At 40.9% G+C, this 24,854-nt stretch overlaps 1 protein-coding gene across 1 annotated transcript in view; it reads right to left on the bottom strand.

Moving 5' to 3' along the window:
* Nucleotides 1-24,854, bottom strand: part of ARHGEF28 (Rho guanine nucleotide exchange factor 28) — a 310,421-nt gene that overhangs the window by 170,707 nt on the left and 114,860 nt on the right. Inside the window, 2 exon segments of the mRNA XM_060295886.2 lie at nt 14,281-14,574; nt 17,286-17,433. Of these exon segments, the coding sequence (XP_060151869.1) occupies nt 14,281-14,574; nt 17,286-17,433 (442 nt within the window).

Below are 24,854 nucleotides of genomic sequence, written 5' to 3'. Positions count from 1 at the left end.
AGGGAGGCTCAAAGCCCACGCCTCTCACTCTGCCACACCTCAGTTTCTCCGCCTGGAAAATGAGGCTGTCACGTCAAAGACCCAAGGTCCTAGGAATACTCATCCTTGCCTTGACTCTTTGGGGATCAAAGATCCGTGACATACAGCACAGACCGAGAGCCCTTCCGGAGCACCTGAGGTGCAAGAGTAGGGGTGGCCAGTTTGGTTGTTACTGAAGGAGCTGATTTTATGTACTGTTCAGTCCAAACTTGGGACCATTATCACACCTACACAAGGTCTGACTGTGCCTTTAAGGTAGCAGGAAATTCAGGATGGAAGATTGAAAAATAAATTATCAGGGCCTCAGGAACTCACATGCACTGCTAGAGGAAATGTAAATTGACACACCCACTTTGGAAAACATTGTGGTATAATCTAATAAATTTGAAGAAACGAATGTCTTATGGCTGAGCAATTCCACTCCTACATACAAGCCCCAGTGAGGACAATGCTTTGTATGCACCTGGAAGCATGCATAAAAATGTAAAATGGTAAAAATAGAAGTGATCTTAATCACTTGATTAATCACTTAATCAACAATAGAATAAGTTGCAGTATAATCATACACAAGTATTCTAACAATAAAAACGAATTACAGACCAATATAGAAGAAACCAAGAAATATAATGTTGAGGGGGAAAAGTCACAAAAGAATACACAGAATATGTTTTAATTAATACGAAGTTTTTAAAAAGTGAAAACAAGCCGTATTATATACGAATACATGGGTAGTAAAACTATAGGGAAAAACCAGGTGACGGTTACTCTAAAAGTCAGCATAATAACTCCAAGGGGAAAGAGTTGAATGTGGCTGGGAAAGAATGAGGGGTGTTGGTACTTCTGGGGTCCAATGATGTCTGTATGTTTCTCTCTCTCTTCCCATTCACCCCCACATAGTTGTGTTCAAGACTCTCCTCAGAACAATTAAAATTATAGGGAAGGGCCCAAGCATCAGTCTTTTTTTAAAAATATTTATTTATTTATTTATTTTTGGCTGCTTTGGGCCTTAGTTGCAGCACACAGGATCTTTCGTTGTGGTGCACGGGTTTCTCTCTAGTTGTGGCATGCAGGCTCCAGAGCACGTGGGCTCTGCAGTTGCGGCACGTGGGCCCTCTGGTTGTGGCATGTGGGCTCAGTAGCCCTGTGGCATGTGGGATCTTAGTTTCCCGACCAGGGATCGAACCCGCATCCCCTGCATTGGAAGGCAGATTCTTAACCACTGGACCTCCAGGGAAGTCCGCCCCCCACAAGCATCCATCTTTTCTAAAGATTCCAAAGTGATTCTAAGTAAAAGCCAGGGTTGAGATCTGCTACTTTAAACATCTGGTTAACAAAATCCATATCTATGCCTCCTTTTCATACCACTGTATTCCCAATCATCTCTTAAGATTTTATTAGCTAACAAATTTCACCAACGAATAAGACCAAAAAAACTTTGTGATTTTTACAAGTTATTTTTAATCTACATCACTTGCTGCCAAGCCAAGATATGGTCTTAAACATTTAGCAAAATACTAAAACCGTGATGGGGACGATAATCTAGACGCAAATGTTATTTTTAAACGAGTTAATTCAGAAGTCCTTCTACTTTGTAGGGTTTACTAATGTTTCATAACTCCTGAGTAGAGCCACTTAAATGTATTCAACCCTGTAAGCTTATGAACAAAATATATTTTTAATGCATTTTTTAATGAATTAAAAAAATAAATCCTATCAATTAAAATAAGTTCTTCTCTGATTTCCGAAGCCACATATATATTCCTAGAGGTGTCGATTTGTGCATCTAAGTCATTGAGCAGACAAACATTGAGTCAAACTACTACCATATGCCAGGCCCCTTGGACACAAAGGGGGAAGCACATGGTCAGCCCACTTTAGTTTGCAATAAAATAAGTATCTTGCCCATGAAATCCTGTCTGGTAAACTACAGCTCTAGGCTTACACAAAGAGTGTGAACAGAAATAAACTATCTGACCTACAAGGAAATTGCTCTACAGGTTAATCAACCTACATCATACATCATGATTTGAAAGTTTACAGATGTTTATAAAATACAAAAATGATGAGCAGAAAGAGAATGAAAAAAATATTAGCAAAAATTTACATGGAGAGTGGAAGAGAGTATTTGGCATGAGCATCACACACAATCTCTGATATTTTTCAGGACTCTTAATGAGAATGGGAGGAGAAGTTGTATATTATGGCACCTTCCCTTTGGGTAGCTCTGATCGGGGCTTTGGTGTGTGTATAAACAAATCAGCCTTCCATACAGAAGATCGGAGGTTAGTGAGTCTAGGATAGCAACTACAAATATAAACACACTCATAGGAAAGATATGGAAACAGGACATCCCATGGAGCACAATAGCAACGTGGCAGGCATGGTGGGATCATATAGCCAAAAGAGAAGAGGACTGAAAAAGCATAATGGCAGGTTTTAGCTTCCCGAAGTGTCTGCTCTGCGTCAGACACATTTGAGACACTCAGATTACAGCAACTCCTGACTGAAAATCTGGGAAAACACAACCACACAATCATTCCAGAAAATTCACATTCTGATATACAGTACTGGAATGCACTTCATGGATTCTGTACCTCATATAGGTTGGTTATACTTACCTTGTGGAACTAGTACTAAATCAGCTGAAACACTAAAAAGTCCTTATCAGAATTCAAAGACGGTAATACAATTTCTGGCTTTCACAATCTGGGGACATTTCCAGAGTGACTTATACAACGTGGACAACAACACAAGATATTAAGAAGCCAGACACAACACTGTGTAGTGCAATGGGAGCAGATTAAATAGCTGAAAGATCTGGAGTTGAACACTTACAGGGACGTAGCTTTGGAAAGACCACTGAATTCTCAAGTTTTAAGTTGCTTGATCTGTAAAAGGAAAGGAGGGACTTCCCTGATGGTGCAGTGGTTAAGAATCCACCTGCCAATGCAGGGGACACGGGTTTGAGCCGTGGTCCAGGAAGACCCCACGTGCCGCAGAGCAACTAAGCCAGTGCGCCACAACTACTGAGCCTGCGCTCTAGAGCCCATGAGCCACAACTCCTGAGCCCACGTGTCACAACTGCTGACCAGCGCACCTAGAGCCCGTGCTCTGCAACAAGAAAATCCACCGCAATGAGAAGACCATGCACCGCAACAAAGGTTAGCCCTTGCTCGCCACAACTAGAGAAAGCCCACATGCAGCAACGGAGACCCAACGCAGACAAAAATAAATAAATAGATAGATAGATAGATAAATAAATTGAAAAAAAGGAAAGGAGTATCTGCTCAGCCTAGTATCCAAGATGGTCAGCAGGCTATAACGAAAATAACATATGGGACAGGGGTCTCAAGAACTAAGACAGGCTGTATGGGGGGACTTAACCAGTCATACATATTTGTCTGATTTTTTTAATACAAAAATATAATAAAGAGTCACTACATAGATCTATGTATATTTGCAAGCAGTTTTCCTCTGGTTATAATTTAAAATCATAATTTAAGGGAACTAGTTATGTGATTAAGAGGCACTATAATTGCATCAATGAAAGACACCAGGGCTTCCCTGGTAGCACAGTGGTTAAGAATCCGCCTGCCAATACAGGGGACACGGGTTCGAGCCCTGATCCGGGAAGATCCCACATGCCGCAGAGCAACTAAGCCCGTGCACCACAACTACTGAGCCTGCGCTCTAGAGCCCGTGAGCCACAACTACTGAGCCCGCGAGCCACAACTACTGAAGCCCGTGCACATAGAGCCCGTGCTCTGCAACAAGAGAAGCCACCGCGATGAGAAGCCCGCGCACCACAACAAAGAGTAGCCCCCGCTCACCGCAACTAGAGAAAGCCCATGCGCAGCAACGGAGACCCAACGCAGCCAAAAATAAATAGATTTATAAAAAAAAAAAAAAAAGAAAGACACCAGACGTGTCATAAGACAAATGTGCTACAGCCCCATGGCTTGGGCAGCAGGCGGCCATTAGGTGCCATAAGCAGCAATTACGTCATACCAGCTTTTCCAGCCTGTGCAATAGAATTTTCTCATTTGTTAATATTTCTTCAAGGCTCTGATTTACATCTACCATTCATTCATTCAGTAGATATTTGTTGACAGCATACTATGCATTGGGCACTCTTCTGCTCTCCCCTCACACCACAGGTGAGCCTGTGGAATTCCCAGGCACCCTTCCAAGTGACCCTCCAGGAACGCTGTTCTGTTTGGGTGACAAATGAAAATACACTGCAGTCTAATTTTATTGTTGACAAGAAGAAAAAGCATAGACTCATCATATCTTGGAAATGGCCTTTTGAAGTTTGCATCGGGATTCTGAATTCAAGCACAATCAGGAAACAGCCAAGCCCAGATTGAGAAATACTAAACTTTGCGGGTATGAGGTACAACTTTAGTGGGAGATCTTATCCCCTCCTTCAGCACAGGGGCACACTCAGGAAGGGATATTCTGGTGAGAGAAGGAGAAGATAAATGGGATAAACCAAACAGGAAGTCAATAGATAAGACGAAGCCTACCTGGGATAAGAGTGAGGGTGGAAGGTTGGGAAAAGTTAATTAGAAGTCCAGATGGGGCTTCCCTGGTGGTGCAGTGGTTGAGAGTCCGCCTGCCAATGCAGGGGGCACGGGTTCGTGCCCCAGTCCGGGAAGATCCCACATGCCGCGGAGCAGCTGGGCCCGTGAGCCATGGCCGCTGAGCCTGCGCGTCCTGAGCCTGTGCTCCGCAACAGGAGAGGCCACAGCAGTGAGAGGTCCGCGTACCGCAAAAAAAAAAAAAAAAAAAAAAGTCGTCCAGATGGCAGCTGTTACCCATGAAGGAAAATAAATCACAACATGCACCTTTATTTCATTCTTGCTAGGTGCCAATGACTACAAGGACTTTATATTTCTTGTTTCCATCTAACATTTATTAAGCAACTTACGTGTGTTATCTCATTTAATCCTGACAGGCACTGAACAAGGTAGGGGCAGAAACTGAGGCTTGACACAATTATGCAATTGCCCGAGCTCACTCAGATAGTAAATGGAGCATCAGGGATCTGAACCCAGGCTTTTCTACCTCTAAAACTCAAGTTCCTAACTGTTATGCTTCCAATTAGGCAAAGCTAATTAGATAAAAGAAGACAAACCCAAGAAAAGAAGGGCAGAAAAGATAGAACTTGAATAAATCAACAAACTGAGAGTCGGGAAAAGCAAGCAGAAGGAAACTAAGCCTCACCAATCCTCAGGGCTCAGGCCTGCACCCCACTCTCCAGATGTCGGCCTCATCTGTCTCCACATGCACATACACACACACACCCTCATGACAAACCTGCACAATAAAAGCTGCTACAGCTATAGATGTGGGGAAGAGAAAGTAGGCATGTGAGAATCATTATGAACTAAAACCTAGGGTAGAATTACAGAAGATACAGGCTTCTACCTATATAGTCTCATGCTCACATCGAGGACCATATCTGAAAGGATCAAGACAAGGCCTTGTAAAGTTCACTGGGGCCAAGTAAAAGGGGTGCTGCACCAGGACACAGGGCTGGTCACTTCCCTAGGATTATCTCATCACTTCTGGCTCACTGCCCGCCCCTTTTGCCAGGCCTCTCCCACCCATTTTCAACCATCAGCCTTTTAACCTCCAAGCATTTGGTAGTTTTGAAACCAGTATTTTATTTAATTTTTAAATAAAGTAGTACAAGGACAGCTGCCAGCATTCAAATCCTATTGAAGAAATCTACGAAAACAGCAAAATGTTAAACTTTTTTACTCAAGTATTAAGAGAATCCTCGGCTACAGTCATTTTCAAATTCAATTTTAGTCTCCTGTGTGCAAACCAAAACTGCCCTGTACATTTGAAGGGTTCCCAGAGGAGAACAGCCAGGGATGGAACACTGCCCCCCAGAGGTAAATTTCAAAACCTTCCACTTGCTTGAATCTGTTGGGAAGCACATTAGGGATGGGTGTTTGAAAATAAAAGCTTCCATTTACATTTTTTTTCCTTGAAAATTTTGAGAGAGGGAGAAAATAACCTGAAATAACCTGAAAATAACCTGAATATAACCCTATCCTCTATTTCTCAGTTGTGAGAGTGGACATGTAATTCTCTACTCCAGTCTCAGGGCCACTGGTGCCCTGTAGAAGGCTTAATTTTTAAGGAAAAGTTTAAGCTGCTTTTTCTTCTTTAAAATACAGTGCCTTAAACAGAGAAGGTGCTTAATAAGAGTTGACTGACTTAACTGCAGGATAAGTCCAAATGATTTGACACGGGGAAAAAAGTTCTTTTCCTTAAGAGCCCAATTCTGTGTTAAACTCTTTACTGCCAGAAAAACCTATTCCTTAAAAACGAAAAGCTAAAAAAAGAAACAGAAGATAGAGAAACCAGTTTTAGGTTAAGGATTTTAAAACTTCACAAATGATGCACATCTGTGTGCATGTGTGTGGCTAAGGATTATGAAACAATTTTACCCATTTACCATAGGACCTGTCTTAAAGAACATTCTCTCCACCACGAGCAGTCATCTAGTGGGTTACCTTAGCAACTGAAGGAATATAATACCAGCTTTAAATGTCAGAAAAGAAAGTGTGGAGATGTCTGTCCCACCAGATACTATCAGAAGTGCCAGAAAGCTAGGAAGTAATACTGAGTGTATACACAACTGCTTGAAAAATGCCAAGATTTCCAAGAAAAACATATATCCCAGACTTAGTCAATACCCATAATGCATTAATTTTAAAACTCCTCCAAAATTGTTTTAAAAACCTAGGAACTTGTATTTTGTAATAAATCTGTCCTTTATGGCTTTCCTACCCACTGGTAGGACATCAGCTGATGTTATCTCAAACTTTCGGTCCAGGACAAAGCTTTGGGGCAGAAAGACAAAGCTGACATTTCACATAGTCTGTGGGACAGCAAGCAAGTCTTCTAATCCAATGTACCATTCCCTGGCTAACAAGACATGGCACACAGGTGGGGACCAGCCAACAGGGCCTTGCTCTATTTCCTTTCGATTTCTAGAGCTGGCAGACTATATTCAAGGATAAAAACAACAGCCAAGCTCCATTTCAAGTGTTAAACAAACCCTACCTCTTCCTGGTTACAGATCTCTTTCCTCTATTCAAGGAAAGATAAACAGATATTTCCCTCTGTCAAACGTTGCGGGCCCACACGTTGCCTTCTCTCATTGCCTAGAAAGAAGGTGATGATTCCCGGTATGTGGCTTGAACCAAAATGTAGATGTCACAGAAAACTGGCAGTTCCCACTGAGTCTCTCATAATGAACTGTTAATTCTCACTTAATGGCATTTCCTGCAGATAAGCAATATTACCATTGCTCTTTAAACTCCTTAAGGGAACACTAAACTATTAAGACACATTTAACAGTTGCTGAATAACCCCCATTCTTATAAACTTTCTAAGTCCTTTTGGTCGACTGCATTTCTTTTCCTTTTCCCCCCATTAGTTGTAAAATAGAGAAAAACATTCTCCTTCAAAGGGAATTTACAAAGACCCTACTAAAAAAGCACAGCATCATGCTAACCACCCTTCTTCCTAGTAACAGCAGTCCTTATCCATTAAACCTATAGCCCCTGATGAGGTTTCTACTTCTCCTTTAAGTCACTACTCATTACACTGTGACTTGTTACTACAGATACTATTTGGACTTGCCCTTACAACATGTATTCTGCAACCAATGCACCATTTCTCTAATTTCTGGATTCAAGTTTAAATATGTTCTGGTTGCTATAACTCCACTGGTGTTGCTTGCAAGGAAAGGAGCGTACTCTTGATCTGATATTTGGAATTAATCATTAAAATAATACATTCTCTAAGTTGTTCTCAGTGGGTCCTACCCGTTCCATCCATTGCTTCTCTTTGAGGACAGTTCTCCAACCAACCATACAACCACAGAATGAGAAGCCAGCGCCCAAAATACACTGGCTGTGTACCCAAGACAGCCCTGCAGAAAAGTTGCAAAAGCTCAGTTGGCTTACCCTAAATACTTTTTCCACTTATAAAACCAACTCTAAAGACAGGAATAAAGTTTAACTCTTTAAATTTGATAAAGCAATCTAACAGATATTTTCTTTGCTTTATAAAAAATTTTAATGTATTTGCCCTACAGATTCAATTCATGGTGCCACCTTTCTTAAATGTTCTCACCACAAAAAAGAAATGGTAACTATGTAATGGTAAGGAGCTATTAATGCTATGGTGGTAGTCATTTGCAATATATAAATGCACCGAATCAACACTGTACAGCTTAAACATGCACAAATATGTTAATTATATCTCAATAAAGCTGCAAAACAGGTGCTATGTTTTTATAATTGGTGTAATTAATGAAGTGTTCTATTTCTTCCACAACAAAGAACTTCTTTCTGCCTATTAAGGAGACCTTTGCACATATGAAGTACTTTTACCTAGAGACCGGCAGAGAAGTCCAAACTCATTTTTCACAACAGTAATTTACTGTGGCAGAAGATGTCTTGAATCTGCAAATTGTTGCTACATATTGGTTTGTAAGTGTAAATACATGCTGTGAGAGAGAGACTTTATATGACTTTTTTTTTAAGTAAAGGGGCTTTTTTTCCTCAAGTCAGAATGCATAATCAAGACAAGCTCTACCTAATTCCACAGGTTGGGAGAAGAGCTACTATGTTCAGAGGCAAGGCCATCAGTCCTCCGAGATGGCATTTGTAGTCCCTTTGGGATCTTTACTCAAATGGCAGCCTCCCCACTGGTGATGGCAAGTTTGGTGCTTGCCAGCCACATCAGGCTTCTGGACACACAAGTGATTGGAAGTCATTTGATTGAGCAGGAAGGGAAGACTTTAACTCAAGTTATCTGAGCACCAACAGAATAAAAAAAGAGTACATTTTATGCCAGTTAACCTAATTGTCAAAATTATGCCCATCTCTGAGAAAAGAGTTCTGTCCAAAAAACAAACAAGCAAAAAATTCAGAACAAAAAAGTTAATCATGAAATGTTATGGGATAGTATGTTACTACTTAAAGTTTTACTGTAAGTGTGAGGCAGCTCAGAAGCTTTTATCATAAAAGCTATTTCACAGAAAGAATGGGTTTAATTTTATGAAACAGAAATCCAATTTTATTTATGGCACAAAATTAAATAAAACACAGGATATTTCCTTCCCTAGGAGAGTAACTTGGTTGCATTGTGAGTAATGATGGGTAAGATGCAGGGCCAAGGAAAGGCTCTGCTTTTCTTCATAAGACACAATACTCTGCTCAGATTCTGGCCCTTCTACGGGTTCTCAGGCCTTCCTGATAACTCTCAGTGTTTGAAAAGAAAGGAAAATAAGGGATTTATTATAAAATGCAAGGAAATACAGCAATGCTTCACGGTAAGGTTCCCATCAGACTCTTCCACGACAAAGTCATTACAGAAATCAATTTTACTCATTCTGTAACATCCTCTGTACCCCCCTAAAAAACATAGATAAATACAAAGAATTTTAAATAAATGTGAATAGTAAGGTTTTAAATAGTTTTTGGACAGGTCTTAGGAGAAATAACTACTAGGGAAAAAAACTTTTCCATTTACGATGCTCCTACCATTAACACATGACGAACTCCAGTGGGCCACACGCCACAGTTTATTTCTCACTTTGCTAATGTAATTTATCTGCCTCAAAGACAAGCAACACTAATAAAATATGTATGCTGAAAAAAAGATGCATTGAGCTCGTAAGAGATTCTAAACGGCTTAGGTTATAACTCTACTACATTGAGGGGGAAGGACCAGGATTGTGACATAGGAGACTCCTGAACTTCCCTCCTCCCATGGAAATGCCAAATGTACAGCTACACACAGAGCAATTCTCACGGAGAGAAATCCAGTCACTAGCTCAATGACTCCCACACATAGGACTGGATGAGAAAATACCCACACTCACATGGGTAGGAAAGGCTGAGACGTACGCTTGCCATAAACCCCCCCCCCAGCTCAGCGCCATACAATCAGGAGGGAACCTCCAACTCCCAACTTTTCCCTGAGGAATCAAGGGTTTTCACCATACATGTAGCACCCCACCTTTTAAGGCTCCCACCTGGGATGGGCCCCCAAAACGCCCAGCTCTGAAGGCCAACAGGACTTACACCCGTGAATCCCACAGGACTAGAGCAAATAAAGCAGCAGCTCTAGATGGGCATATAAGCAGGCACCTAGGCTGTCTCCCCAGGGCTCAGTGTTGACTAAGCAGGCAGACACACCCATCTCCCAGTCGTTCCCTGGAAGAGATCTGACTTCATACTTTATAAGCTGCTGCCCAAGCGTCCAGCATCTAAGTGGAATGCATCTAGGGGCTGGCTGTCATTCTCCCTGGACCCCAAGGAAGCCAGCTGGCAATCTCTCTGGAAGGAGCTGCTTTTATGGCTGTCACTCAAGAGACAGGTCCCAGATCCCCTGGCATTGACAGCCAACGGGGCTTGCATTCAGGAGTCCCACAGGACTGCAGTGGATAAAGAAGCAGTTGTTAATGGGTGTACACATAAGTACTTGCTGTAACCATTCCCCCAAGGTTCTGCACAGAGGAGCAAGCCAAAAACACCCATCTTCCAGTCTTTCCCTGGAAGGGATTTGACTGCATACTTTGCTAGCTTATGCCTTCTAATCAGCCTGCATCTAGGTGCTGACTGAGATCCTCCCCCTTAGGACACTGATGGGTCTTGGTACACCCTCTACTACTGGGAGCCACTATGAACAAAGACAGCAACTTGGACTAGCACAAAGATTTAAGAGGCAACCAGGAGCTTGGGCTGGGATGATTGACAAGGTTCATCTACACAAGACCAGTCTGTCAAGACTGGGAGAGGTGGCTGTTTGATCTGATGCACAGAAACCAAAACAGAGTCCAGGAAAATGAAGAAACATAATAAGTTCCAAACAAAAGAACAAGATAAATCTCCAGAAACTGATCTTAATGAAATGGAAATAAGTGATTTATCTGATAGAGTTCAAAATAACAAAGATACTCACCGAGGTCAGGACAGCAACACATGAGCAAAGTGAGAATTTCAACAAAGAGACAGAAAATGTTAAAAAAGTACCAAACAGAAATCACAGAGCCAGAGAATACAATACCTGAAATGAAAAATTCAAAAGAAGAATTCAACAGCAAACTAGATCAAGTGGAAGAAAGGATCAGCAAACTAGAAGACAGGGGGATGGAACTGATCTAATCAGAGGACTGAAAAGAAAAAGGGAGTGTTAACCCTGTCCCTGAACACTGATGTTGTAGAGAAGTTCTATTACAAGTCTAGGCTGCAAGCAATGTTACCTCAAGTACTACAAACTGTTCTTAGAGAAAGTCTAGAAATTTACTAGAAATTTCAAGGAATTGTTTGCAATACCAAGATTTTGTCCTTTGCCTGTAGCTTCAGTTGCCCAGACCAACTGTAATTTGTTTTCCACATATGTACATACAATCTACTCTCTATACACGGAAATCCATTCACATACACACATGAGAGTCAACTTTTACTGAGAACTCAGTATGTTCAGACAGTGTTGTAGAAGCTTCACCATACACTAATTCAACCATTGCAACAAGCCAATGAGGTGGGTACTATTATGCCTCATTTTAGAAATTAAAACCATGGCATCAGAACAGAAATAATTTGCCCAGATGATCTCAGAGACAGGAAGAAACTGGGCAAGGATTTGGCATATAATCTTTTTTTTTATATATAAATTTATTTATTTATTCATTTATTTTTGGCTGTGTTGGGTTTTTGTTTCTGTGCGCAGGCTTTCTCTAGTTGCGGCGAGCGGGGGCCACTCTTCATCACGGTGCGCAGGCTTCTCATTGTCGTGGCTTCTCTTGTTGCGGAGCACAGGCTCCAGACACGCAGGCTCAGTGGTTGTAACTCACGGGCTTAGCTGCTCCGCGGCATGTGGGATCCTCCCAGACCAGGGCTCGAACCCATGTCCCCTGAATTGGCAGGCAGACTCCCAACCACTGCGCCATCAGGGAAGCCCAGCATATAATCTTAATGACTATTACACTAGAATTGCTTTCAAATAGAATACAATGTCTCACCATGTAAAGCAACTGCTCCAATTTTTCTCATGAAAATACATATATCTATATAATATATACTTATATATCTTGGTGACATAAATCTGTCTGTTATAAGGATATGGATAAACCAAAGGGTCATGATAGATGGAGGCTTGGAAAACAAGAACACATCTCCAAACATCAATGAAAATGGCAATAAGATAACCCTTGGCAATTTGGTGGTTAGCCCAGTTTTCTCCAAACTTATTTGATTATGCATCTCTGTCAGCAAAAATAATTGCACATATGCCCCAAACCCAGAAAATTGTATGCATATACTACTGTCAATGTACAGACTGAAGATTATGAAATCTTATTTCTAAATCTTAGGATAAAAAATAAATACAGCATGTGGATAACATGAATCCCACTTTGAAGGTTCTTAGTTTAGGCTGTTCATATGAAATTATGAAGTTCCATAACTTTCAACAATTTATCATTTTGCAGAGGCACAGACTGAACCACTGCAGAGTCCAACCTGCTATGCTGAGAGAGTTGCTGTGCTAAGAAAGTACCCCCTCGCTGACCTACACCTGCCTCTCCATGAGGCTTTGAGGCTCTTTACTTATGTCTTTGAGCATGGTGACTAGTGAGAAATTATGAAAGCTTTATGTCTTTGTCAGAATGAGTCTGCCTTCCAAAATATAAAATACCCTCTAATATTATTGATAAAATTTGTTTTAAAAGCCAGGAGGCTTAAGCAAATGTAGTTCCTTAGCCGGAAAGTATATAATAGATAGATAGATATATAGATAGATAGATATGTATATATACACTCATATGAATGAATATATGTATACGCATGTGTACATACACCAATAAATATATGAATATATGTGTGTATATATATACGAATAAAGTTCCTTAGCCAGAAAACATTTTTTTCCTCCTATACATACAGAAGAATTACAATAGCAATATCTAGGACGTGCAACTCCTTAAAGGTCTCAGGATACACCGCTCATTCATTCAAGTACTTCCTGAGCACCTGTTATGTGCCAAGCTCTTTGCTAGGTCCTTGGGGATGATGGTGAGCAGAACACACACCATCCACTCCCTCAGGAAGCCCACCCCTTCATGCATATCAGTCAGCTGCCACACAGCTAAGTGGAGCACATGGGACTCAGGCACGGACGACTTCTTTCATCCAAGGTCTTAAGAAATAAGAAACATCCTTAAGTGCCAGGAGAGTTTAAGTATAACCTAATAAAGGAAAGAAATGGAGATCCTCTCTGATTGTGGCTCATGACCTTACGATTGATTCTGCTTAAAAAAAAAAACATACCCCTTTTACCTAGAGTAGTTCATTTAATCTTATTCCATGATCAACTTTAAACCAACCTGTAACCAGAATTTATCAGGAAGCAGAAACTCTTAAAGACAGCATCATCCCACCACAAAGCTAAAGTCATAGGAAGAATACAGAAAAACAGCAATAGTACATGTTTGTGTCCAATAAAATAAGAGCAAAATTCTATCTCCAATAACATTATGTTATTTGTCATCACCATAAGTAGTATGTGTTGAACAGTGTAGCCTCATGAATAGTATGAGCTTATATACAACACCTATATCTTTGTTCACACAGATTCCGAATAGTTTTAAGAGTCTATTTAATGATATTGAGTCTATTTAGCCTTTTAGTAAAGAAGGGGCATCCAGACATAACTCCAAAAGTTAGTATAAATATAGTAAATATGAATGCTGTCAGTGACACTGACATTTTCAAAGATGTCAATGCATTGGTTACATTTCCTGCATGGCCACATTTCCTCTCAGTGTTCCACAGAGTTGGCTGCATGTTCTTCCTTGCTCAATGACTCTACCTATTTGGAAATAGGACACCAATATCCCCTTCTTACAGCAAGAAAACATATCAGAGGAAGCGGAGCCACAGCTCAAAGCAGCTGGCTCAAAAGCCTGCCACAAAGAAACAGTCCTTCCCTCCTTGAGGAAAAGCTCTTCACCCCCGGAACAGAGTGGCATCAACCAGCCCAGAGATGAGTGGCTCAGAATGTCAGGGATCCCAGATTGAATAGTGCAAGGCTCAGGTCAAAAGCAGGCAGGAAAACCCACCCAGGCAAACAGGCAACAAATTGTAAGGCACATGTGAACTTGACATAGAGAGGAGACATCTTAATTTCCTGGTAAGGACCCACCTTCAAGTGAAGAATTTCCCAGGACAGTCCACCCAAGAGGCAACTCCAGATGGGTCAGAGCCAGCACGAGCTCCTCGTCCAGAGCAGGCAATGCTCCCGCCGTCAGGGCAAATGGGGTCAGCAAGGTCTGGTGGCTACTGACTGTGAGGCGATCGGCTTGGGTGACCAGCAAACGAGCCAGCCTGCAGGCCATGTTGTCCACATAGGTCACGGAGTCAGAGCCCATGGTCACAGGGGAGTAACCTTCCGAGCAGAGGCACACAGACACCGTCACCGTCTCCTGAAGCCTGTGGCCTGGATGACAAGATAGTGAACAGTTCACCCAGAGTCTGCAGAAGATGCTCTCCCAGTGTCCAAAGCTTTGGCCTGAGCATACCACACGCTCCAGGAGAGCAGGGCAGAAAGGAAATGCGGCCAATTATCTTTAAATGCCGCCAAGCCTGTGGGTCCAAATGAACACTGACCCCATCTTCTTCCAGTGACTCCTGATTTTCAAACTGACCTTTATGAGCTCTGACCATCTCAGGGCTGCTTTCCCATCATTACCACTGCTATTTGGCATAGCTTCACCTTGTACTTCTAGCCAACCATCAAATTCAAGTTTGTCGTCTTCAAGGCCTTTGCCCTTTCCTGTTCTGGCATTTCCTTCTGAGTCATATGTTTTTATATATTTATTTAGGTGATAGTTTTATAAGGTAGCACCACAAAGTTACACAAGTTTACCCTAGTTCCTCAGAGTTCTTCTGAACGTGAGTGGGGTGGGTAAACACTTCTCAACAGAAACATTATATAGACTGTTCATTGGCCCACCACCACTTCTGAGAACGGCTTCTCTGTCTTGTAGATGTTCTTAATACTTCTGTTGGGTGGTCGCCTAATCCTGCTACCCGTCCCTCTCCTTACACTCCATTTTACCAAGGTTGGTGAACTTCTACCCAGGTATGTTTTTATGTTGTCCTCGGCAGAATGTCCAGGAATTACCACCACCAAACTTCTGTGATCATGATATTAACAGCCGGACAGAAGAAGGGCTAACATTCAGCCACCACTGGCCCCCAAGCAAACGCCTAATGGGTGCAAATCATCTTTGCTCTGCCTTATCCTCCAAAGCTTTTCCCCAGAAGCTATGCTGCCTGGCTTCAAGGAATAGGAGCGTCCCAGGTTTACCAGGCAAGAGCTACTGCTATCGTCACATCATTGCCTTTTTAAAGTGGTCCAATGGTACAGCACAGAGTGGAGCCCCTACCCCCAGACCACACACGTCCACTATATACTACAGAAAACTGTTGTACCTACTTTGGAAAGGTACCCTGGTAAAGCTGTATCCAGGAAAATGTACGATTCAGAAATGTGGAACTGTCTGCAGTGAGTTTGTTAAAATCAAGGTAAGAACTCTCCCTTCTAAGCAGGCCACAATATAATCATAAAAGATTTTCTGTAACACACAAGGAGTAGGAAGGAGGTTCACCCCTACACGCAAGTAAAGAAAAAGACAAAAGTTTTGATGTTAGGAGTGGCGCTTTAGTTATTATTTTTATTCTTTCTCTTACAAGAGGCTGATAAAAAAAAAAAGAGAAAAACCAAGAAAACAGGGCCAAGCTAAATGCAGCAAAAACGTCAATGTAAATACCAAAGCAAAAGGGAGAGGCAAAAGAGACTAGCAGCCAGTATAACTCTGTGCCATTAATGTGGTTTGACTTTTTTTCTTGGGAGGATGGGAGTTACTGGGCCTGAGAGAGAAGCGCTTAAAATTGCCCAGGGCTTCCCTGGTGGTGCAGTGGTTGACAGTCCGCCTGCCGATGCAGGGGACATGGGTTTGTGACCCGGTCTGGGAAGATCCCACATGCCGCGGAGCGGCTGGGCCCGTGAGCCATGGCCACTGAGCCTGCGCGTCCGGAGCCTGTGCTCCGCAACGGGAGAGGCCACAGCAGTGAGAGGCCCGCATACCGTAAAAAAAAAAAAAAAAAAAAAAAAAAAAATTGCCCAAAGCCCCAGAAATTGCACAATAGATTGATTCAGTGACCAAACCCAGGTAGGTCTGAAAGGTCTTTGTACATCACTACAATTCTCTATGTCTGTGTTTGCATGTTTCCTGTCTTCCTTCTTCCCACATGCAACAGATATACTACAGAAGCACTTAGAAACATTTTTCTTTTAAAAATGAGGCCAGTCTTACCTATTAAAAAATTGAAGGTTCCCTCTATGATACAATTTAAGAAGGCCTAAGAGACCCACAGTTAAAACCAACCGATCAACAAACAAGAAAAACACCACAAACCCTCCTTTCCTGCAGGTTATGGCATATTAATTGCACCTTTAGTCTACAGCTTGATGTCTCAGATGTACAACCCACATGCCAATGAACATACAAAACAACTGTACCTGAGGAGGGGCTGTTACTTCATGATAACACATTAACACGATACATTAATTTGTCATCTGTCACCGTGGTACTTGAAGACAGCTGGGAAAATTACAGGTTTCAGAATGTGAACATTTTGGTGGTGGGAAGAGACAGTTCCGGAAGCTGAGATCCAGCAGGGAAGTGTCTGGATGGACATGCTGCTAAGGAAGGAACCCCTGCCACCCAAAAGAGCAAAGCAGAGAGCAGCTGCTGGACTGACCACAGGAGAATGAAGACCACTGTCAAGTATCTCAGATCTGCCTGAGCTGCCCTTGGCCACGGCCCCGGGACTGCAGGCAGCAATACGAAGACAGAGCGTCTTCTCCACGGGATTGCATCCAGGGCACCCCCAACCTGGAGGTTAAGTCCAAGGTGGGCTGCTCAGGGAGCTGCAGACACAGCTGGAAGCGGCTCAGACGTGAGATAACCCAGTGTGAGTGTTCTTCCTTACATACACATACACACACACTCACACACACAAACGCACAAACACACATTCTCGCACACACATACACTCTCACTCATACCCATCCCACCTCGGAGCACCATGAAGGTGCTCACAGACGGGTTTTTCAATTGCACGATAAAGAGGACACCTCACCTGGAACGCTGGATTGGAGAACGTTATCCTCCGTGCGCTCTGCAATCACGATGTGTCTCTGATGAGATCCGTTATAAATGAAGTAAAACTCGGCATCTTTAGGAAGATAAACATTTTTGCCAAACTTCGCATAGACCGTCATCTGCCCCTGAAAAATGAACAAATCAAGGTATCATCACACTTTCTCGTCCTGGCTCTAAGAAACCACAATAAAAAGGGCCCCGAGGGCTTCCCTGGTGGCGCAGTGGTCGAGGGTCCGCCTACCGATGTGGGGGACGCGGGTTCGTGCCGCGGTCCGGGAGGATCCCGCGTGCCGCGGAGAGGCTGGGCCCGTGAGCCATGGCCGCTGAGCCTGCGCGTCCGGAGTCTGTGCTCCGCAACAGGAGAGGGCACAGCGGTGAGAGGCCCGCGTACCGCAAAAAAAAAAAAAAAAAAAAGGGCCCCGATACAAAACAGGGTCCTTTGTAATGTTCATTTGATGTGGGCGAGCCCAAATATCGTGAATCCTTCTTCCTAACAACAATGTTTTGGACGGCAGGGCGATGTTTCCTGATCTATTTAAGTATGCGTGTCAGAGCTGGTTTGTTCTGTTTTCAAAACTGAAGAAGTCAGAGCATACAAAAGAATTTCTTTATTTACTAGATGTGCAATTATGATACTTGGTTGTATTTTACTTTCTTTGAATTCCTACTACCTGATGAACATCATTGCTTGTATTAATTTTTTCCTGTACCTGAGATACCACCATAGTATAAAGCTTCAAAATAACTATTCTTAGCCATGTCCTTACACTGTACTGGACCACAGCGGCTTGTAAGAACCTTAATTAAATATTCACAAACATTGCCAAATAAACAGCACTATGTGATCCAACACTTGCTGTGCCCTTTCCACTGGTTTGTCTTCTCTGAGGGATTTCTCTGTCTTCTTTCTTATCTAGTCTGGCCTCACACTTTCTCTTGAAAGCTTCTGGTTGGCACAAAGCCCTGCTAAATATCCTGGTCCCAAGGAGAGGAGCTGCCAGCCTGGGTCACTGAGGCACTCTGAGGAAGGAAGGAAAGAAAGAATGAATGGGCAGCAGGCTAATGCTCCCCAGTATATCATAATCCAGAGGCGGTGTCGGGCCCTTCAATAAGTGCTACAACCAAGGCAGCAGGGACGGATGAGCCTGCCAGACTGTCTGGGGCCTGGAAGGCTTCAAGGATTCGGGATGCTCCCTCCCCTCAACCACAAAAAGGCAATACAAAGGGGGCCTCCAGGGAGCAGGTACATACCACCCAGCTTGTGGGAGTGGCAGGAAAATGGAAACCAGGAGGTGGGAAGGGTCACCCACTTTGGAGGGCCTCCAGAGCTCAGCCCAGTGTGGAGAAGCATCTGGGCTTTTGTGTGCTTGCCCAACAAAAACAAACCCACTCTTCGAGAGTTCCTCAGCCCGTGACAGGAGAGAAAAGTGAACACAGAAAAGCCTCCACAGTCTCCTTAACATCTGTTTGCCTTTGATGATAATTAGCATGGTATTCCTTAGGATATCAAGAGGTAGGTCAATCAAGGACCAAAAACAAAATCAGCGTGGACCTCCTCTTTCCAGTAACTACATGGTTGTTCTAGTTAAAATTTTAAAAATAAACGGGCTATGTTTCCCTAGTGGTTTGCAATCCATCACACACATAAAACCTCATCTTGAATCCTTAATAGGAATAAATACACATTGTGGAGTTCTGAAAAAAAAAAAAACCAGTTCACAGTTTTGAATTGTCCTTTCTCTGTGTGTGTGTGCGCGCGTGCACACACACAAACACATAATCAATAGAAAGTAACACGCCAAGAAAAATCTACCATACAATAGCTTCCAAAAAAGAAAAAAACGAAGTTCAGGAAGAGGATCTGAAAAGCAAAAAACAATAACAAACGTCTGACATGACAGACAGAGGAAACTTAGATGAAATTCCATTTCCTAAAAACAGAAGAACAGCTTGCTTTAGTCATGTTCCCGGTTTCTAAAGAGACTGTTAATTATCCACGGACAAAATCTGAACCGACCTGTTGGTGATACATTTTTGTAATGCTAGAAAATGAATTGTATAAACAGATCAAAGTTTTCCACAGATCACGAGGATATCTAATCTGTATCTATTCAAAACAACGATCATATTACTACTTGATTTGGTTAGGTGAACCAGGACCACAACTTATGAAAGTGTTTGCAACCCTTTTCAATGCAATACAACTCCAAACAGGAGAGTTTTATAATTCAACCATGCCTCCCTTTCAACACCATACCAGGCTTTATATTGGTCAAAGAAGATAAATAACAGTCAGGTCAGAAATAAGACATGGCCATTAAAGAGAGATGCTCAGAAGTCTTAGCACTAAGAATAATTCAGCAATAAAAAGGGTCTCTCATTTGCTAATCACAAAGAGATCAGAAAGATATGGTGAAGAATATTATGGGAGGAGGAGGGAGGGGATGATATAGAAACGAACAAAGAGACCCAATGAGATAGAAAGGAATGGGGGGTGGAGTGGCAGGAGAGGAAGACAGGGAAAGGAAATATGAATATGAACAAGAACGTTTTCATTCAGGAAAGCTGGACAAAGCTCAAAGGAGATTTAGATAAAGCTACCAAGAAGACCAGCAGAAGGAATGAGCTTCTCGTCATGTGCTGAGGAACAAGCACAGCATAAATGATAAGGCACAGGTGACAATTTTTGACTAAGACTGAGGACTTTCTAATCACTGTGGCCATTCAAAATCTACTTTTCTCAAAAGGCCACTCATTTTATTAATGGCAAAGATAAATTCCAATGTACAGATTTCCAGTGTGTCGCCATTATGTCCCCATCTGGATTTAATTGCATACTTTGTTTTAGGCAATTGAAAACTATAAATTTTTGTAAATGAATGTTGGCATCAATATCAGAATCATTCTGCTTCTATGCAGAAAAAATAGAGATGTGTTATAACCTTTCTGTCAATTCACTATATTCCAAATTAAAAAAAACAAAAAACACTCAGCTACTTCACTGAAACTCCTGGAAACAATAAGAGTCTTAATAGGCAAAATGATCTTCCCAAATTAATCTGTAGATTTAATATACTCTAATTAAACTGAAACTAAATTTGTCAAATGAAACTCAACAAGCTTACTGTAAAGTTCATCTGGAAGAATAAATACACAAGACTAGAAGCAAAAGTTTTGAGAGAGAGAATAATGTTTGAGCTGTGGGGGGAGGGATCAGACCATCAGAATTCCATGGCAGAATTTCCTGCCTTGGAAATTATGTAATAATAAAGGTGGCATTTCCAATCAGTGGGGAAAGAATGAACTATTCAATAAATCATTCTGGTACAGTAGCTATCCATCAGAAGCAAAAACATTCTTCACACCAAATACTTAAATTCCCAATTAATTCAATATTGAACTTAATCCATAAGTGCATAAAATTAGAAAACTGTCTTAAATTTTTCATTTTTGAACAAAATGATAGCAATTAAAGCTATCTAAATTTCACCTATACGGACACCACCCTAGTTTATCAACCTTTTTTAATTTTTCCTATTTCCTTCCAGTCTTTGTTCAATGCACAGCTAATTATTACATAGTTATACTCATGGCATAAATACACATATGGTTGTACTTTTCGCCTATCAAAAGCATTTTTCCATGTTGTTACAGTTTTTGGCACCATTTTTAATAGCATTCCATCAAGTGTTTGATGTTCCATAATTTACTTAATCATTCCTCTATTGTACATTAAGGGTATTTGGAGCTTGCTAATATTATTTAAAAAATACTACAATAAATACTTTCATGTGTATTGTTTTTATGCTTTAAATTACTTTTTTAGAGTAGAATTCCAGAAATGAGGCCAAGAATGGGCACAATTGTCACCACTGCTTTCCAAAAATGTATCGACTTTCATTACCACCTGTGCTGGTCAAGAGTATCATTTTCATTCCAACTTTGCCAAAACTTTCTTTTTTATTATTTCCTAAGTTGACAGATAATAAACAGTTCCTCATTGATTTAATTCCTATTTTTTCCACTGCCACTGAAATTTATTGCCCATTTTTATCAAAGCCTATTACTAAATGGTACCAGCAATGTTAGTGGCCTGATTAAATTTTGCTTTAAAGAATTCTAGTCTTCCCTCTTCTATTTACATCTAAGTTCACCTTTGCCATAGGCAGGCCAAAATTTTCACTTTCCCAAATGAACCCATTGAGAACAACATCAAAATCAGCCCCTTTCCCCTGTTACTTTCTTGTGGCCAAATCAAAAGCACCCAAACACTCCTATAAAACCACTAAAGGTCAGGTAACACGGAAAACAGGAATAACTAAGGTAGAAAACTTAACTAAGTATAATCACACTAAATATCTCTCAATATAAGCACAAACAAAAAAAAATTAGGCAAATTAAACCAACATTTTTTACAATCAAGTATCCCCCTAGAGAAATTCTACTTGTAAAACTCATCAATAATTCTCAAAGATCAAACCTTCTGCTGAAATGCTGTTATCACGTATGGATTTCACCAAAGAAACCAAAGGGGTATTAAATGTATTTGCCACCATAAACTATTCCATCCAACTCTCCCAGCTCCTCTTCCAATGGCATTTAAAATGGAAATGGACAGTGACCTTGATGTGCATGTTCTAAATATTTTTCATTTATCTACAATGGTCTCTAATTCAAGTTCTCTAATACCCTGAATAACTTGGTGGCTGTATTATCTTGATCACTGAGTATTCTTGTACTAATGTTCTCCTTCCCTCTCTCCCTTTCTTCTCTCTCACCCTCTATAGACAGTGTATCTGTGTTTACTTTGTTAATAACAGCGTCATTTGCTGGACAACAACCTTAACTATGTAGTTTCTAAAATACCTGGCATGACAGGCAGTAAACAAATACTATAGTTTCAAATGATGACAATGAGAACAAAGTGTGCATCCTTTTATAGTGAGGTTTCTTCATCTGTGGCCACAGAAAGAGTCCATATGGGTCTCAGTTGGTCTGCGAACCTCTAAAAATTATGAGCAAAACTGTTTATGTGCATGTGTGTCCAGTTTTCTAAGGAAAGGTTTATGATTTTTGTCACATTCTCAAAGGCATCCAAAGATTCAAAAAATGTTATGAACCATAGTTTTCGTGGTAACAAACAAAAATGGGAATTTAATAAATGCTTTTTATTGATAATTGTCACCTTTTCATATGACAGTAAGACTGTTCTGTTTTCTAAGGTATTCTAGTATTCTACACAGACTTTACATGGGATGATTTTTTGACAGAAGTACAATGAAGGTAAATGCTAATTGACATTAAATATTACAATAAATGTTTCCTAATACATGCCATTAAAACCATTATCATAATATAAATATAGCACTCTAAGTGAACTATCAAATTTGATTTTTTGTTTTTAGTATTGGAATCTTGACCTCTTCATAGTAACCAAAAAAAAAAAAAGTTAGTAATTCTACCTAGAGACTTCTCTGCAGAGCACAGTGTGTTGAATGTTGTAAGATCCTTAACAAATAAATTTTAAAAAGATGCATTGTCCCATGTCATAGGTAAGTGAATAAAAGTACAGGTGCTAGTTAGTACCGGCACTAACAGGATCCCAGAGCCAGATGAACAGCATTGGGCTTCTTGCTTTCTGCCCCACCCTCTAAGTTATACTACCTTTACATTCCTCAAGCAAAATTCCAAAGAAAGGGCTGTGGGCACAAAATTTTTTATTTCTAATTACTGTATTCAACTCAAATATTTCTTTAAAACAAAGTTTGAAAATGCAAAAATTATTTCCTATATGTTGTGTGCACATATTAGATATAAATGCATATCTGTAGACATACATATGTTATTTTATACGAACAGTATATAAAGTGATTTCTCATGTATTTTCTCATCTTATTCCCACAATAATGTCTGGGAAGTATTATGATGATTTTTATTTTATAAATGAGAACACTGATACTACTCTCAGGTCCAGTGTGTGGCAAAGCCACAAATAAATCTAGATCTTCCTGTTTCAGGCCCAGCACACTTTTCTCCCCAACATGTCATGGTACAACCAGCAAGTGCTCAGGTATTAATTGATTTATCTACACCTTTACACTTAACTCAACATTTATTTTATGTACTGAATACAAGGATTCTCATCCTGAAACCCAGGGGTAGAGGTGGGGTTGAGAGGGAATGGGAGGTAGGAGAAATGTTGCTTAATCCCCATGAAGATATATGCACAGATTCAAGCATTCATCTGGGGAGAGTGTCTGTCTTTTAACCAGAGATTCCTAGGAGGGTACCAGGAGCATATGATTCAAAAAGGTTAAGAACCGCTGATTTAAAGCATCTTTCGTACAGTGTAAAATATAAAGGTCATTAAAATTTACTATCCAAACCAAATCTAAGTCAACAAAATTCAGTTGAATATAAATTGGTTAGATCCAGGGGAAAATATCACAATGTCATTTTTTTTAAGGAAGGTAAACCAAAATGAGCTAAAAGACTTATATGTTTCTTCAGAAATAGCCTTTGGGGTAGGAATGGCTTTTTTTCCCATACAGGATGAAACAGAACAGAACAGGCCAACATTCCTGCTGATAACAAGAAAATAAAGACTGAAAAATTACAAGTAATATTCTTAAAAGCATCAGAAAACTATGGAATTGAGAATAAAATATAATAAAAACTCTGGAAAAGGCAGAACCACTCTGAGAGGTTACAGAAGCTAGAAGACAATGGAATGGTATCTTTAAAACAATGAAAGAAAGTAAGTGATGACCTAAAATTCCCCACCTAACAAAAATATTCTTAAAAATGAAGTTGAAATTAAACGTTTAAGACACATACTGAGGGAACTCACTGCCGGCAGGCCAGCACTAAAATAATTACTAAAAGAACTTATTCAAGCAAAAGTAAAATGATCTCAAACAGAAACACGAAAATACAAGAGGCAGTGAGGGGACTTCCCTGATGGCGCAGTGGTTAAAAATCTGCCTGCCAATGCAAGGGGACACAGGTTCGAGCCCTGGTCTGGGAAGATTCCACATGCTGCAGAGCAACTAAGCTGAGCCTGCGCTCGAGAGCCCCGCGAGCCACAACTACTGAGCCCGTGTGCCACAACTACTGAAGCCCACACACCTAGAGCCTGTGCTCCACAACAAGAGAAGCCACTGCAGTGAGAAGCCCATGCACTGCAACGAAGAGTAGCCCCCGCTTGCCACAACTAGAGAAGGCCCGCGCGCAGCAACGAAAACCCAATGCAGCCAAAAATAAATAAAATTAAAAAAAAATAAAATTAAATAAATAAAAACACTATGAACTATAAACAAAAAAAAAAGAGGCAGTGAGGCACAATGAAGTGAGTAAATATAATTAATACCTAATGTACAAAATAATAATTAAAATGTCATGGAGTGTAAAGTATTTGTACAACTACAATGTCTGACTACAGTAACATAAAAGGAAAGTGGAATTAGAGTATCTAACAGTTCTGGAAAAATGTTAAAAGTAATAACTTACTATATTTATAATATGTCAAATCTACATGTATGTTGAG

This window comes from Globicephala melas, chromosome 3 (assembly GCF_963455315.2).
Source record: "Globicephala melas chromosome 3, mGloMel1.2, whole genome shotgun sequence".
In the NCBI taxonomy this organism is placed as follows: Eukaryota; Metazoa; Chordata; class Mammalia; order Artiodactyla; family Delphinidae; genus Globicephala; species Globicephala melas.
Note: the sequence above shows the minus strand (reverse complement) of the source record. Positions and strands in the feature narration are given on the sequence as shown.